Source organism: Fibroporia radiculosa, assembly GCF_000313525.1.
Source record: "Fibroporia radiculosa TFFH 294 genomic supercontigs, scaffold11134, whole genome shotgun sequence".
NCBI classification, from domain to species: Eukaryota; Fungi; Basidiomycota; class Agaricomycetes; order Polyporales; family Fibroporiaceae; genus Fibroporia; species Fibroporia radiculosa.
The window spans coordinates 1-14,637 of record NW_012133467.1 but is presented as its reverse complement, the minus strand read 5'-3'; the positions used below and the strand labels follow the sequence as shown (position 1 = coordinate 14,637).

Genomic DNA, 14,637 nt, shown 5'->3' with positions numbered 1-14,637 from the left:
CTACCATAGCCATAGGCGGGTACCACAAGTCCAAAGTACATCATTCCGGCTACAATGATCTTATCTTGGAAGGCGCAATCTTGGAATCAGCGAGAGATAGTTCGGATAGCTCTGAGTATACGTACAATCTTTGAAGACGGCAACAATACCTCTCCACGTTAACGGTTCACGCCTTCCGGACTGTCCAACGTCTGCTTGGAGACGAACGCTTATGAAATTCTTCTCGTCGGAGGATAACCAAGCCACCTCTTCTGGGAAATCTGCGATCGCAAAATACAAAAATACAGAAATCACGCAAGTCGCAGTTCCTTCTGTAGGGGTATATAATCCACTATAGTCAGCAGTTGGGCCTGCAAGTAGATAGCTAAAAATCAACCTAATATGAAGATCCAACGCCAGCCATGGTATCCCCTCATACCGTCCATTTTTCCAATCGCCGTAGCGAGAAGGCCACCGAATCCGCCTGCAAGTGTTGTAGAAGAGAAAAAGAAGGAATATCGTTTCTGCGCTTCCGCTCGCTTGTACCACCTAGGTACGCATTTCAGCTAACCCGAGAAGAGTGCATGCGATCGCAGAACAGACATGGCTATGAGATAGAAGCATCCAGGGAAGACGCCGGCCTCCGCCAGACCTATGAGAAATATGAGTAACTCCTGAGACTATGTTTCTACAGATATCTCACCCAGAAAGAACCGACATGCGATTAGGCCACTGTAGTTGCGGACCAGACCTTGGCAAATTGAAAAGATGCCGAAGAAGAACATACACACTGAAACTAGATGAAATTAAAATGACATGATCAAGCAAGAAGCTAGATTGACTGCAGGAACATACGCCAGACATGCGGCTTGAAGCGCTTGAGCAGAACATTTGAGGGTATCTCGAAGAGCACGTATGGAACAAAGCTGAAGACTTGAGGTTGGCAAGGTATGAGATACAAACTAATACTCACAACACGACCAAAGCAGTGTTGTACTCATGGCCCACCAGGTTTAAATCCGTCTTGAGGTCAAACAACGCTGCGTTCGAGATGTTGACTCTGCATAAAATTCAAATGATACATTTAAGTATCCGAATTACACGGGTGAGAGCAAACGAACGCTCACCGATCGAGGAAAGCCAACAGGTATACGAGGCACAAGACTGGGATGACATGCACGTCTATTTTGCGTACGATCTTCGCCTCGTCAATTTCTGGAAATCGGCTTTGCAGGCCAACATCGCCCTCGGACTCGGACGCATCGTCGTGCTTCTCTGTATAGTTCGTAACAGAGACACTTGCTGTCTTGGCTACTCATCGTCCCCTAGAGTTAGATGTTGATGCAAGACGGGTGGTGGAGACGACCTACGCTGGTCTATGCCCTTGTACATCGCGAAATGGGGCAATCTCGCAGCCAGAAGATATGCAGAACGCGAAGGGGGGCGAACGGGCTACTTGCATTGCGCTTGGGTGCTTATAAGTCATTTCAGCATGTCAGATGGGGAATACTGCAGCCTGATAGAGGTTCGTGCGCGCGCTTAAAATGACATGTCTACGCAACACGCAGACTAGACGATTAGTGATAAATCAGTATCCGGTCATGGTTCTCACATATTGACCGGGGGTTCAGTCACAGGTCAGAACCTATTGAGGCTGAGGAGCATAGTACAAGCGGCGCGCGACGGTAGCGGGGTCAACGGCTAAGGAAAGGAGCAGAAGGAGCGCGAGCGATTGTTCGGCGCCGCGAAAAAAGTCCGATGAGTCAAGTTCTTGATAGGGCGGAAGCAGGCGAGCGCTGAGTATAAGATGCCTCCGCCTTGGCGTGCGGGGAAGAGCAGCCATGCCAAATCCGGTTACGTCCTAAAAGATCGTCTGCTGATTGGCCACCATAGCCGAGACTTTCGGTCTAGCAGCTGCGTTATACCATGACAATCGAGAAGTACCAGGCGACTGCCATCCCAAGGGAGAGTGTCAGTGTCCTGCGCCCGATGTCCGTCGTTTTCAATGATACCCAGCGACGGATCGTAAGCACTAAACAAACTCAATACCCAAACAGTACGAATGTTACCATTGGCCGATCACTAACCGGTGCGACGGCATTTTCTGAGGCGCTGAGTACTCGAGGTTTTGAGCTAGCTGAAGTCTGGCCGTCCCTATCATTGCCCGGAACGATCAATAGCCGGATGGGCGTTGGGTATATGAGAGTCAACGTGTACTCTTGGCACATGGAGCGCTGGGATTATTAACTCGCGGCCATGCGAGTCAGGATCTGGGAGCAATCATATCGGCGTCACTAATCATTAGTAGCGAAGACGAGATTAAATAAAAGAGCACACAGAATAAGACGTCATGAAAATCCACGATCTCACAGCGACGGAACCGCGCATGTGCAATGATGACAAGGGATTTACTATGCTATATCTCACAATAATGCCGTGAGTGACACTACCATTCAATGCAAGATGTACCTGCCAAGCACGTACCTCTCAAATTCCTCTGCTCAATATACCAGAAGTTGTTAGGCCCTCCCCGGGGCCCGAGGCATTCATCCCGACCACACCGTTAGTATGTCAGACATGCAAATCCAATCATTCGCAAGACGTCGCGCGTGCATTGTCATGAGCTGCTGCTGCACACTCACAATAACCTCCTACACTTGTCTCACCGTTCAAAGCGCAGGTATTCCGGAAAACCACTTTCCACCTTTGATAGACAGTCCCCATTGGAGCCCAAATTGATGAATAAAATTAGATAGATAGTCGAGACGATGACCAGGTACTGCTAAGGTATTCATGCACTATACAAGGCAAGGGTAAGAGAGGCCACCAAAAATAGGACGTCTGAAATACAGATACGGGCAAATTTGGTATCGTGTAGAGAACAAATTCCGAGAAGCCAATGGTAGCCTCACGCGATGCTAGGTGAACGCAGCCGTCTAAACAAGGCCATGAGTGTCTTCCCACCTTCCGGACCCCATCTAAGGCTACGTGTCAGCAATATTCGGAGGCGTACAACTTGCAAGCAAAAGACTTACTCTCCACCTGCGACCTCTTGGCAACACCGCTCAAATTCCCCCGAACCGGACACATCGTCCCATTTTTCCACGACGTAATCCTGGACAGTTTCATTGTTCAGTCACGGAGCTCGCAAACAGAGACAAAACACACCTCTACCAGCGAGTGCAACTCGTCCCAGGCAGCTGTTGCGAGCAGCACAGCGAAACATGACTGAGGGGTGATCGTCGACATGATATGTTCCAGTGCCAGCGCGGCGAGGCCTGGCATGGCATAGCGATGTGCGATTTGGTACATTGACAACGCAGATGCAGGCTGCGGTGGGGATGTAGGGTGTGCGTGTGGATCACCAGCAGATGTGGCGGAAGGGTGGGAGCGCTGGCGTTGCTGGCGGGGAGATAACGGGTAGTGGGAAGGAGTAGCAAATGTGCCCGTTGGCGAAATAGGGACTGGTACGGGCTTCGTTGCACGAGCGGGAGACGGTGGAGATAACGATGACGCGCCACCGGCTGACGATGTTCGGCGAGGCTGGGTGGCAGACGGTCGCGACGACGCAGAATTGCTCTTGGAAGAGGAAACAGATCGCGCATTTACGGGCTGTAAGGTCGTCGTGCTTGTTGGATTCTGAATATTTCTTTCCCGTGAGCTGCCGCTACCTCTTCCTGACGGTAGACTTCCACCACTAGTAGCGCTATGAGCGTCGCTCACGTTACTTGAGTTCTGAGACTCGGTTGTCACGCCTTTGGGAAATTTCTTCCAGTCCCATTCGTCTGCTGTTCCAGGTGGGCTAACTCCTTTAGCGCTCCATCCTGCTCCGATTCCATCTACTGCCTCCCTAGGGTCATCGTCTTGACGGAACAGAAGCCAATTCGCGTAAACGAATTTAAGCATCCAATAGATGGTCACGAAGTCGGCTTCTTCTACGATAATTGTGAATATTTTCCGCTCGCCAGGGTAAAGAGTGCTTGCGGCGGTCTCAGAGAATGACGACCGGAGCATTGTCGCGAAATATTCCGAACGACGTGTGAGTATATCTGCGTGCCCATAGATGATGCGTTTACGGGCGACCGTATGCGATCCAGTAGACACTTGCTTCGTGGTCTCATCGGAAGTGGATGTAGATGAGGACAGTTGAGATGACTCCGAGCTAACGTCCTTCCGCTCTAGACAAACGAACTGGACATCGCCGGTATCTGTGTAGTATTGAGCTCAACGATGAAAGTCTCAATATAATTTGCACTTACTAGGATTGTCCAAAGAAGCCTCAAGACCGTCGAGCAAATCTCGGGGAACGTAGTACGCTGATGGCTGCTGGGGAAAGAATGGACCTACTGGAGAATGCATTTGAACACATATAACAAAGGAATCAGTCTCCTTTATCCGAGGGTTCTCGAGAAGTGTTGACAATGGTGGCAACAAACATTCTATTTATGTCAAAGATTACGTCAACTTTGGGATGTGGATGAGCTACAAAAGTGCTTACCCCACACTTCGCTTTCTTGCCGAAATACCCATCCGATTTGCCAAAATTCCCAGGCCCATTCGGCTCGCGCTCCGCGTTCGCCTACTCTGTCATCCTGGCATTTTATAGCAGCGAACATAGATGTGGACATTTCGTAATCAGCATGAGGATAATCGACCATGAGCGAAGTGACGTAGAGAGACAACGTCTGAGGACCAATCCTCAAGACTGGAGTATCGGAGCCTTCAGCGATCTCAGGGCTTGGTGTCTTTGCTAGAAGGTGTGATATAAGTCTAAGAAGAGAAGCATACACCAACCACGCACCAATCTCCAGTTTGAACTTCGCGTCCCCAATCACAGGCGATTCTTTCAATATTTCGAATTCATCGGTGTCTGGGATAGACTCTTGGGCAAAATCTCCTGTGGTCCCTACAGTATCCGGTCCCTCTACGAAATCTCTGAGTTTATGCACGTCTCGCACAATCCATTCAAACGCCTGCGGAAGATATAAGCGCAACACGCATATTTACAGTGAATATCTTACAGTGAAGGACCATTGTCTTGTGTTGGAGTCTTCCTGTATATTCGCGTGGTATAGAGCACTCCCAGCGCCTGCGCTGCGCTTGCCAATCGCTGCAGAAGACATTGTCACGGTTGCGGGACTCGATAGCGACCTCGAGTCCCATCCGTGCGTACCAGCAGTTGAACTACTCGAAGAATATACTGAAGCCGAAGAGGATGACCTGTGCGTGTAAGTGGACCACGGCCAATGTGGTCGCGATAGCGGCGAGGGTCGGCCTGGGGAGCCTGCGACGGACAGAGCCCTGCCGGCTGAAGGTGACTGTCTGGCAGTATCAGACATTCAGATAATTCAAACTGAAGCTGAGCAAAGTCCCCAGGCCTAGTCTTCTATACTGGCTACAATAGCGGCGCCACGTCGTCGAGTACAGACGCGGACAAGTTGATTGCTGCAACTGCGGCACTGGCAGACGCGTTCAGCTGAATGTGTCGCGAATGCGCGCCGTCACGAGACCGTCGCCGGCCTGGTGGTTGCCAGCATTCACTAGAGACCAGAATCTGAAAGTCCAGTTCAAGTACGTTGTTGCTATTGTCTGATCATCTTCAGGTTGTAACGGACCCACTCATTATCGCAAGAATTGCTATATAAAACTCGCAACACTCAAATGGGCGAGCTTCAGAGGTGACTCGTTCAAGCAGTCAGTTCATTCAAGTCTGTCGAAGTGGTTGTGATTACAGGATAGTCATACAAAATACATTACGTAGTGTAAACAAAGAACAGGTTCCTGGTGGTCCAGTCAGTCAGTGTTTGTACGCCAAAATGGTACCATCAAACGTACTGCTTGTCAGTTAGATCCAAGAACGCGTGACGCTCCCGCTCCTTTTGCACGTCTTCGTCTGTCCATCCGTTCCTAGCCTTTGCTTCTGCAAGGGCGACTAGGCGTTTAGAATTTAGCCTCTGATTTATCCATCGTATCAGGAACGAGAGAAAGAGCTGCGTTGTAAGTAGGACCATGATTGCGATCTTCCCGGGAATATACGCAGGTGCATCTGCCGGTTGGAAGATCTCTGTACCGAGGATATTGCCCACGCCGAATGCAACCATTGTAAGAGAATTAATGGTGTTCTAGTTGATACGTGTCAGTCGATCGACAGCCCAAATCGGATAAATCAGGGTATACCTTTTTTGTGTGACCACTCGTATTACTGGCATTGTACGCATACACAGACGAAAGTGCGCTTCCGAAAGTAGAGGTGAGATAAATTCCTGGATTATGTGAGCCGATAGTTTGGGGAATCTCAAAGAAGGGTATTCCTTACCAAACAAGAGAGCACCTTTCTCATCCGCTCTGCCGTTGAGACCAATGAGCATGGCCGCTCCAACAATTGTGGGGATTAGACAGATGACGATTGGTACCATGCGGTCATTCTATACGGGATAGTGAGGTGGGGCCGTAATACAAAGGCGTAGTCCGCAGAGCTCACCTTTCGGTCTGAGTACCATCCACAAAATACAATCATACACGCGAAGATTGCCCCTCCGGGTGTACTCAAAATCAGGGTCTGCTCTGTGCTACGAACGGCTCGTCAAAAGGGCTCGCGGGCTCACAGCGGAGTTTGAGGAACACACCTGTAGCCGAAGCTCTCAATGATTTGGTTACTGACTACATCGCGAAAGATTTAGAGGGGTGTTCACACGTGTAAGTGAACCTCAAACGCACAATTGGTAAGACCACCGGAAGGAATACTCGCTGGTGCGATGTGAGCTGAAGTCGGGATGACAGGAGGTATAACGCACTCAACATGACCGTCAAGATGATGAGCCATGTACGGACATCCATCAGCGCCTCGAAAATCTGGTCCTTCTTCCAATGCTTGTTCTCCGTACCCACTTGACCGTCACGCACGCGCTCCAATGCGGCTATTCGCTCCTCCTTGGTAAGTAGCCGTGCGTGAACGGGCGAATCGGGGAGGAAGAGAAGCACGACGACCCCCACGATAATGGCAAGACCCCCAAGCAGGATATATATGATTTTGTATGAGACGAGGTTCGGGTCGTGTGTGTGCGCCACGCCGTACGCGACACAGCCACCGAAGATCTGCGTGAGTCCGTTCTGAAGAGCAGATCAGAGAAACGATCGGGAATTTGACTGGTGATCAGACATGCCATCACGTAGAATGCCGCAACTCGTTTACCCTGTCGAAAATGAGCACGCGGTCTCCGACACGAATGGGTTTGAAAATACCTGCTCCTCTTTCTTGTAGAACATTGAGATGATGAGGACCAAGATGGGGGAGACACAAGACTCGCACATTCCTATCAGTATAGTTTTGGGAACGCTGACTCGTAGGATGTCGTGATTACGTACCAAGCAAGAAACGCAGAGCAAAGAATTGGCTGAATGTTTTTGCGACCGCGTGAAGCATGACAACAGCACCCCAGAGCAAAACATTGATTCCTAAGAATTTTGCTACCGGAAACTTCTGGGAAATATAGACACTAGGGAATTCCCAAACCAAGAATCCTGCAGAATCCCAATTATACAGAGAAACCAGATAAAAATTTTGTAATATACCGGCATAAAACGCGAGAGATATTAGGTTATAGTCCTGTTGTAGATCACATAAGTAAACTTTCAAGAGTGCTCCACCAAAATTCTTACCTGTCCCTTGATAGGCAGACCCATGATACTTGACAAAACATGTCAGGCATCTCTACGACTACATTCTCTATTAACAGTTTACCTTGCATAATTAAGAGAGGTCTTATCCCTATAAAAGCAAAATCTGAGATGCTCAACGTCCACATGAACGGCGAGATACCTACAGGAACTGTGTGAAATACACCGCCGCACAAATCGGAGGGATAATGAAATCCTAGCATATGATAGATTAAAACAGGTCATGTCCGAGAGAGGATATCAGAGTGAACTACACACCAATTTTCTCAGCAGCTTGCGATTGTACTCATCGCTGAACTCCTGGGTCCTCTCAAACCCCACGAGCTCAAGGGCTCCATCACCGTCAATTTGACTCTTATCATAAGCAGATTCGAAAACTGGCTGGACACTAGCCTCAAAAGCCTGCTTCTCCTGAACCGGGGAGGCGGACTTTTCATCGACAGATTCGCGCCGAATGAGAGAAGCCATTGTTGTGCACTGATGGGCGTGGACTGCTTCTAGGAAAGCAGAAGGCCGAAGTAGCGACGCTTCCCAGCTCCATCTTATATAGCGCGCTTGAGCTACATATTGGATTGCGGGACTCTGAGATAGCAAGAGCGCCGTGTGTGCACGCGACCTTACAGGGTTTGGGGGATTGACAGCAACACATCGGAGTCCCCTGGAAATTCCATCAGGCAGAACAGCACCAGCGACGATAACGGCGGAGCCGCGGGAGCCGGCGCTGATAAGTGGGCTCTACATATGGTTTTGCATACCGCAGATACTTAACTTAGCCTTCCGACTGCAGTGCGGAGTCTTTGGAGGAGCTGGCTGCTGATAGCGCTCGCTTAATGGTGGGTATTGATCGATCGGGCTTTATATATGCTATCGGACTAAGCAGACGAGTCAGAACCAAGGTCAGAACACCTCAAGGACTCACTACTGATCATTACTCTAAAATAGACTATCGATGTAGACGAATACAGCCCATTGGAATTCTTTCATCGCATCGGGTTCACGAGTCTTAATAGACCCTATCTCAGTGGCAATCATATAGCAAACCAACCAAGAACTCACTAAACCAATGCGAGCGCTAGCCACGATGACTACGCTGTTATCGGATATAAGCACAGCGTAATGATGTCAATTTGGCGCAGTCAATCCCGAGTTAAAATGCAATTGTACGATAGCAATGACGGAATAAATACATAGCCCAGGTCGCCCTATTACAACTTTTGAATCACAATCGCAGACGCGGCACCACCCTATAAAACCTTCTGTGAGCGTTCCCAGACGGAGAGCGATCAGCGTATGATCACTCACTCCATTGCATACACCTGCGGCGCCGTATTGGCCTGACTTCAAAGCATGTACTAGTGTGACGATAATACGCGCGCCCGAGTTACCGATAGCATGGCCAAGTGCAACGGCACCGCTGAAAGTACCATGAGCATACTATTGTTATATGCGTAAGAATACACATACCCGTTCACATTAATCTTTGCAGGGTCAACACCCAACACTTTCTCGGCAATGCGGACCACGACGGAGAACGCTTCATTAATCTCGAAGAGAGAGATATCCTCAACCTTCAGGTTAGCCTTCTCGAGTGCAAGAGGAAGTGCCACAGTCGGCGCAATAGGGAAATCGATGGGCTCAACACCGGCGTCAGCATAAGCTGATGACAACAAAGATACATCAATAAGCCACGTATACTGCTAAACCTGGACTCACAGATAATCTTCGCGAGAGGCTTGACACCGAGCTCCTGAGCTTTGGCAGCAGACATTAAGATCAACGCTGAGGCACCATCGTTAAGGGGCGACGAGTTCGCAGGTGTGATTGTTCCGCCCTTCTTGAAAGCTGGGTTGAGCGTCGGGATTTTCTCGTAAACAACCCGCTTGTATTGCTCGTCCTCCTTCACGACCGTGTCACCCTTCTTTCCCTTGATCGTGACGGGAGCGACCTCAGCATTGAACGCGCCTGACGCCCATGCTCGCTCTGCGCGCTTGAACGACTCGACTGCGTGCGCATCCTGGGCCTCCCGCGAGATCTGATGCTTCTCAGCCGCGACCTCGCCACAGTTGCCCATAGCAAAGTTGTTGTACGGATCCCACAGGCCATCGTGCTGGACGGAATCTTTCGACTCGAAAGGACCAAATGCAGGAAGTTGCCGAGGTAGGAGGAAACTGAACAGATAAATATTTAAATCAGACCATGGTCTCTCTTCGAAAAAGAGAAGACCAACGGAGCGTTACTCATGCTCTCCATTCCACCTGCAGCAACAACACTCTTATACCCGCTCGAGACACTCTGTGCAGCGATCATGATCGCTTTCATACCACTGGCGCACACCTTGTTCACCGTTGTCGCATCCGAGCTCGTCTTCATGCCTGCACCAAGGGCGACTTGCCTCGCTGGCGACTGGCCAACACCAGCCTGGACGACATTTCCGAAGTAGATCTCTTCAACGACTGCAGGATCGACCTTCGATTGCTCGAATGCATGCTTCAGGGCAACGACACCTAATTGGGGCGCGGTCAAGGACTTAAGAGCACCATTGAGGGAGCCAACAGGGGTTCGCGAGGCCGCGACGATGACAACTTCATGAGACGACTTGAGAGCGAAATCAGCGCACAACCTGCTATGAACTGAAAAAGGATGCCTACCATTTGGCGAACGAAGGTTGCTAGACGACGTTGGGCAGTGGAGGGTTGAACAGCAGACAAGCGTGCAGCAGCTAACATTTTGATTAAGGACTTTTATATGCCAGTGCCGCCAGTGGGGTTAGCCGGCCAATCGCCTATTACTGATCGATGAACTGAGTCGTACGACTTGTAAGTACGTCGGGTCTTTCGACTCGGGCAGAAAAACGGCGTCGCCTGTGTCCGACGCCACTAGTAGCGCACGAAGTGTGAGCCGACTTGGATGCCATGTCGTGAATTTATATAGTCGACATCGACGCGCCGCTGACCCCATGACCGCAATATTGCACAGGCGCATGATTTCTGTTCAGTGGCGCCGACCGAGGGTATGCCCGAACCGCTAGACCCAAAAGAAGGATATACCGAGGATGCATAGACATTCTCAGACACAACATCGACGAGACACGGACGTCCACCGAGCAAAGCAATGTGCGCCATTGCACGGTCGGGAAAGGCTATCTTATTATCGGACGTACTCTACTTCTCGGTCAATCCACTATTCCACGACAACTACTATTATCCAGCCCGCACAAGCACACAGACAGTCGGCTCATCAACGTCAGCTTCTATAACGGAGATTGACCACCTGCCCCAGGACCATGAACCAAGTCTCCATCCATCGCACTAACGTCCGCTCCTCGCTCTCGTCGCCCCGTGGAGATTCTGCCATGAGCTCCACGACCGCTTCCGCCGTATGGCAAGGATGAAGATACCACGACGGGGTACCTAATACAGGATGATCACCCTGCGAAAGCAGCGGGAAGGATGATCCAGGCTCCGTGAGCGCAAAGGACGTCGCCTCAGCATTCGCGAGGCTGTGCGGATGAAACAAGGGTGAAATCAGGATTTGGTCTAGAGTCAACGGCGCACCACCTAGTAGATGCGATGGGAACAAGAACAACAGATATTAAACCAAAGGCGACATACTGCTGTTGTACATAGTAAAATAAAATGTCGGCACCTGGAATGTTGGAGAGTACACAACATGTTGCTCAGATGCGATCAGTATCGGAGTATTGGCGGCTACTACACTCTCGTCGATAGGGCTCGAGACGCCAGAAACGTCTTCCTCACTTCCAATCTCCAGAGATCTGACAGGGTTAAGTGGAAGTAATGCTGACCGATGCATGAAGCCCGGGCGAGCTATTGTCGACTATCAAGCCATTAACTAAGCTCCGACGGCAGCGAGATCGAAGCGCACATTGTGGTCTGACCAAGTCCAACCATCGGGACGAAAGGCGGTCGCGGAAGTTTGCCCAGAGGCATTGTGGACGCGGATGTACGCCTTGCATGCCGTCTCAAATTGCGAACGGGTGAAGGTTGCCGACATGGGTGCCCGGTGGATAGTGGCGTGGGAATGAACGATACAGCTGCAGAGTAAGGTTTCAGCCACCATCAATTCCCACAGCCATACTCGGTCGGGTGCCCGCGTCGTTGCTGCATACGCCAAAACTTAGCCCGTCCAAGTGCCGGTGCTTGTGTCTCCTACGGTTCCCTTAGACGAGACACGACTTTGATTCATCATGGCCGTAGGAAAGGTATGCTTGCGTTACTCCGGGTTCATAGCTTGTTACCCTGACTTCGACCTATTAGAACAAACGTTTGTCAAAGGGAAAGAAGGGTATCAAGAAGAAAGTTGTGGACCCCTTCACGCGCAAAGGTGCGTCTATAGCAACAATAACTCTGCATATTTGCTGACTCTCGTGCAGATTGGTATGATATCAAAGCGCCATCGATCTTTGAGAAGAGGAATGTCGGCAAGACCTTGGTGAACAGGTCGCAGGGTCTCAGTGAGTTGCCTACATGTTGTAATGCACCCTGAGTGCTGATGACACCCTAGAAAACGCGAATGACTCATTGAAGGGTCGCATCATCGAGGTGTCCCTCGCTGACCTTAACAACGACGAGGAGCAAGCATTCAGGAAGATGAAGCTCCGGATTGACGAGGTGCAGGGGAAGAACTGTCTTACGAACTTTCACGGCATGTCGTTCTCTAGTGACAAGCTCCGGTCACTAGTTAGGAAGTGGCAAACTCTCATCGAAGCGCACGTCGACGTGAAGACTACCGACGGTTACCTCATCCGGCTGTTCGCCATCGGCTTCACCAAGCGCAGACCTACACAAGTGCGCAAAACAACGTACGCGCAGACCTCTCAAATTCGGGAGATCCGCCGGAAAATGTTCGAGATCATGACGCGTGAAGCGAGTTCATGCGATCTGAAGGAGTTGGTCCAAAAGTTCATTCCGGAGGCAATTGGTCGCGAGATTGAGAAGGCAGCTCGCGGTATCTACCCCCTTCAAAACGTTTTCGTCCACAAGGCGAAGATTTTGAAGGCACCCAAATTCGATATGTCGAAGCTTCTTGAGCTTCATGGCGAATCGACAGATGTAAGCCTCACCCTTCACTCTTTGGCAGATAACATCTCACATTTTATCACGTAGGAGACCGGCACTCGTGTTGTCAAGGACTTCAAGGAGCCGGAGATCCTTGAGTCTGTATAATGCTGTAGTATTTCATACGTGTCATCCATGCTTTTCTCCCATCATGATACGGGTATGATACTTATGCTCATCATCATCATTGCATATGTTGTGTCGCTCGCTGAGAATCTGAATATTGCGCTGCTTGTACCAAATGCGAGTGGATCGCTTATAGACATAAGCGCTACAGCCCCGCACGTCATGATAATACATCCATGAAGTCGGACGTATCCCATCGTTCATAGCTTACAGCGGTTTTCAACTATGTGGAATCGCGCGGAACGTAAACGTACCCTGGAGGGCCAGTGATGGACCATGACTCAGTGATAATAAGTACTCGATAACGATCAAATGAAGCTCAGGCTGAATGGTTTGCGTCTACGTAGGCTTGGCTTGCTGTGTATTATCGAACGTCTGGTAAAAGCTAATTATTTCAATTGTTCTTGGAGGAGTGTCTGCCTCCATGATACCCCTCAGTCCTAACCCAACTCCAGCTGTCACAAAAGCTGTCATCTTTACGGTGGCAACCATGAGTTATCGCAGACTCCGAAATCCAAATCGAATTTTCGAAAGCCAAAGGCTTTTCGTACTCAGCCCTCATCGGTAAACCTCAACATTGATGTGTAGGCAAAAAGACCTCTCTGGTTCATGTAAAGTGCTCAGACTCAGAGAAAACCATTTACTTAGCGGCACGACATAATATGTCCGTTCTAGATGAGTAGTGAACACAGCAAAAAGTGCATGCCAGTGTAGAGTTGGAAACATGGATCCTGTAAGTCTCAAGATATGCAGCTGCAGTCCACCAGAATAGAGTGTTTATTTGTGTGTAAGAATGGCACGAATGTAGTTTGTGACAGATCTCTCTGATGCTGAGGTGGCCACCACGACGAGCTAGCAGGTTGTATGACACACTATACTACCGGAAGTTGCAGAGGCTGTCGTGGACCGCGGTCTTGTCAATACCAAGTAGTCCAGTCACGTACCGTACTGAAAAACCGTAGTCTTAATGTAGTACATATAGGAAACCATTCGTTGGAGATGACACCATTGGATATTGGAGACACTGCAGGCGCTGAGTCAGGACCCCGGCATATCCTCCTAGAGCTCAGATCCAAAGTCATTACTTTTTGGCCTTTATGTCCGCGCGATTTTGGTACCTCAAATGTCCGCATCCGGATCTAGATGGTCTTAAATGTCCAATTTTTGTCCGCATGAGTGATCATGCTCTACAACAATCACTACAAATCGCTAAAAATCGCCAAAAACATAACCGCGCAAGGCCACATGTGCTCATTCGTACACAATCAGTACACACATAACACTGTATCTAGAATCTTTCAGAATGACATCGTAGCTCACTCTCGTCCGTTTCCATCCCATCCGATGCTACTTCATTGCTCCTGCTGCCACTCTGATTCTCTTTGCCAATCAAGTCGGATAGTAGGTCAACCTTCCACTTCAGTGACTTGCTGAGTTCTTTGGAAGTTTGCGTGATTTTGTCTCGTTTTTCCTGGGAATGTCTGCATAAGTCCCGCAGGCAAAGGGCACAACGTCACCATACGAGAATTTTGACCGCGCAGGCCCGGGGTAACGACCTGCATAACATGTATGGAACTTGCACACAATGCAAGTGAAAACACAAGGTGTGTACAGGGAATTCGGAGTATTGTTGTAGAACCAAGCTCCGGGTAGGATATTGAGGTGTAACTGGTTCTTTGAAACAGACGAAGTTTGGCTGCTGCGTCAACGAAACATTCGGAGGTGTAGAATACCTCGGCAACCACGTCATGTCCTTACCACCCATAGCAGTTATGGC

General features: G+C 49.7%; 6 protein-coding genes across 6 annotated transcripts; 1 reads left to right on the top strand and 5 right to left on the bottom strand.

Moving 5' to 3' along the window:
• Positions 1-290: 290 nt before the first annotated feature.
• On the bottom strand, positions 291-1,371 carry FIBRA_07067 (uncharacterized protein; the record flags this gene model as incomplete). Its single annotated transcript, XM_012328767.1, has 8 exons — positions 291-364; positions 419-528; positions 583-631; positions 683-775; positions 835-905; positions 953-1,039; positions 1,107-1,290; positions 1,350-1,371. 8 exons carry the CDS (start codon positions 1,369-1,371, stop codon positions 291-293), a joined length of 690 nt encoding a protein of 229 aa, XP_012184157.1.
• Positions 1,372-2,887: 1,516 nt separating this feature from the next.
• FIBRA_07066 (uncharacterized protein) lies at positions 2,888-5,102 on the bottom strand (the record flags this gene model as incomplete). Its single annotated transcript, XM_012328766.1, has 7 exons — positions 2,888-2,957; positions 3,015-3,094; positions 3,148-4,187; positions 4,239-4,418; positions 4,478-4,729; positions 4,781-4,952; positions 5,001-5,102. 7 exons carry the CDS (start codon positions 5,100-5,102, stop codon positions 2,888-2,890), a joined length of 1,896 nt encoding a protein of 631 aa, XP_012184156.1.
• A 630-nt stretch (positions 5,103-5,732) lies between these two features.
• FIBRA_07065 (uncharacterized protein) lies at positions 5,733-8,124 on the bottom strand (the record flags this gene model as incomplete). The annotated part of the gene is made up of 15 exons (XM_012328765.1): positions 5,733-5,760; positions 5,815-6,101; positions 6,157-6,242; positions 6,296-6,404; positions 6,461-6,548; positions 6,606-6,639; positions 6,697-6,726; positions 6,774-7,089; positions 7,149-7,172; positions 7,222-7,292; positions 7,345-7,585; positions 7,639-7,666; positions 7,721-7,747; positions 7,803-7,852; positions 7,915-8,124. 15 exons carry the CDS (start codon positions 8,122-8,124, stop codon positions 5,733-5,735), a joined length of 1,629 nt encoding a protein of 542 aa, XP_012184155.1.
• Positions 8,125-8,861: 737 nt separating this feature from the next.
• FIBRA_07064 (uncharacterized protein) lies at positions 8,862-10,382 on the bottom strand (the record flags this gene model as incomplete). Its single annotated transcript, XM_012328764.1, has 6 exons — positions 8,862-8,900; positions 8,959-9,070; positions 9,121-9,313; positions 9,370-9,824; positions 9,884-10,251; positions 10,305-10,382. 6 exons carry the CDS (start codon positions 10,380-10,382, stop codon positions 8,862-8,864), a joined length of 1,245 nt encoding a protein of 414 aa, XP_012184154.1.
• Positions 10,383-10,899: 517 nt separating this feature from the next.
• FIBRA_07063 (uncharacterized protein) lies at positions 10,900-11,670 on the bottom strand (the record flags this gene model as incomplete). The annotated part of the gene is made up of 3 exons (XM_012328763.1): positions 10,900-11,213; positions 11,268-11,493; positions 11,542-11,670. 3 exons carry the CDS (start codon positions 11,668-11,670, stop codon positions 10,900-10,902), a joined length of 669 nt encoding a protein of 222 aa, XP_012184153.1.
• Positions 11,671-11,863: 193 nt separating this feature from the next.
• Positions 11,864-12,842, top strand: FIBRA_07062 (uncharacterized protein; the record flags this gene model as incomplete). Its single annotated transcript, XM_012328762.1, has 5 exons — positions 11,864-11,878; positions 11,934-12,000; positions 12,050-12,130; positions 12,181-12,728; positions 12,783-12,842. 5 exons carry the CDS (start codon positions 11,864-11,866, stop codon positions 12,840-12,842), a joined length of 771 nt encoding a protein of 256 aa, XP_012184152.1.
• Between the last annotated feature and the right edge of the window lie 1,795 nt (positions 12,843-14,637).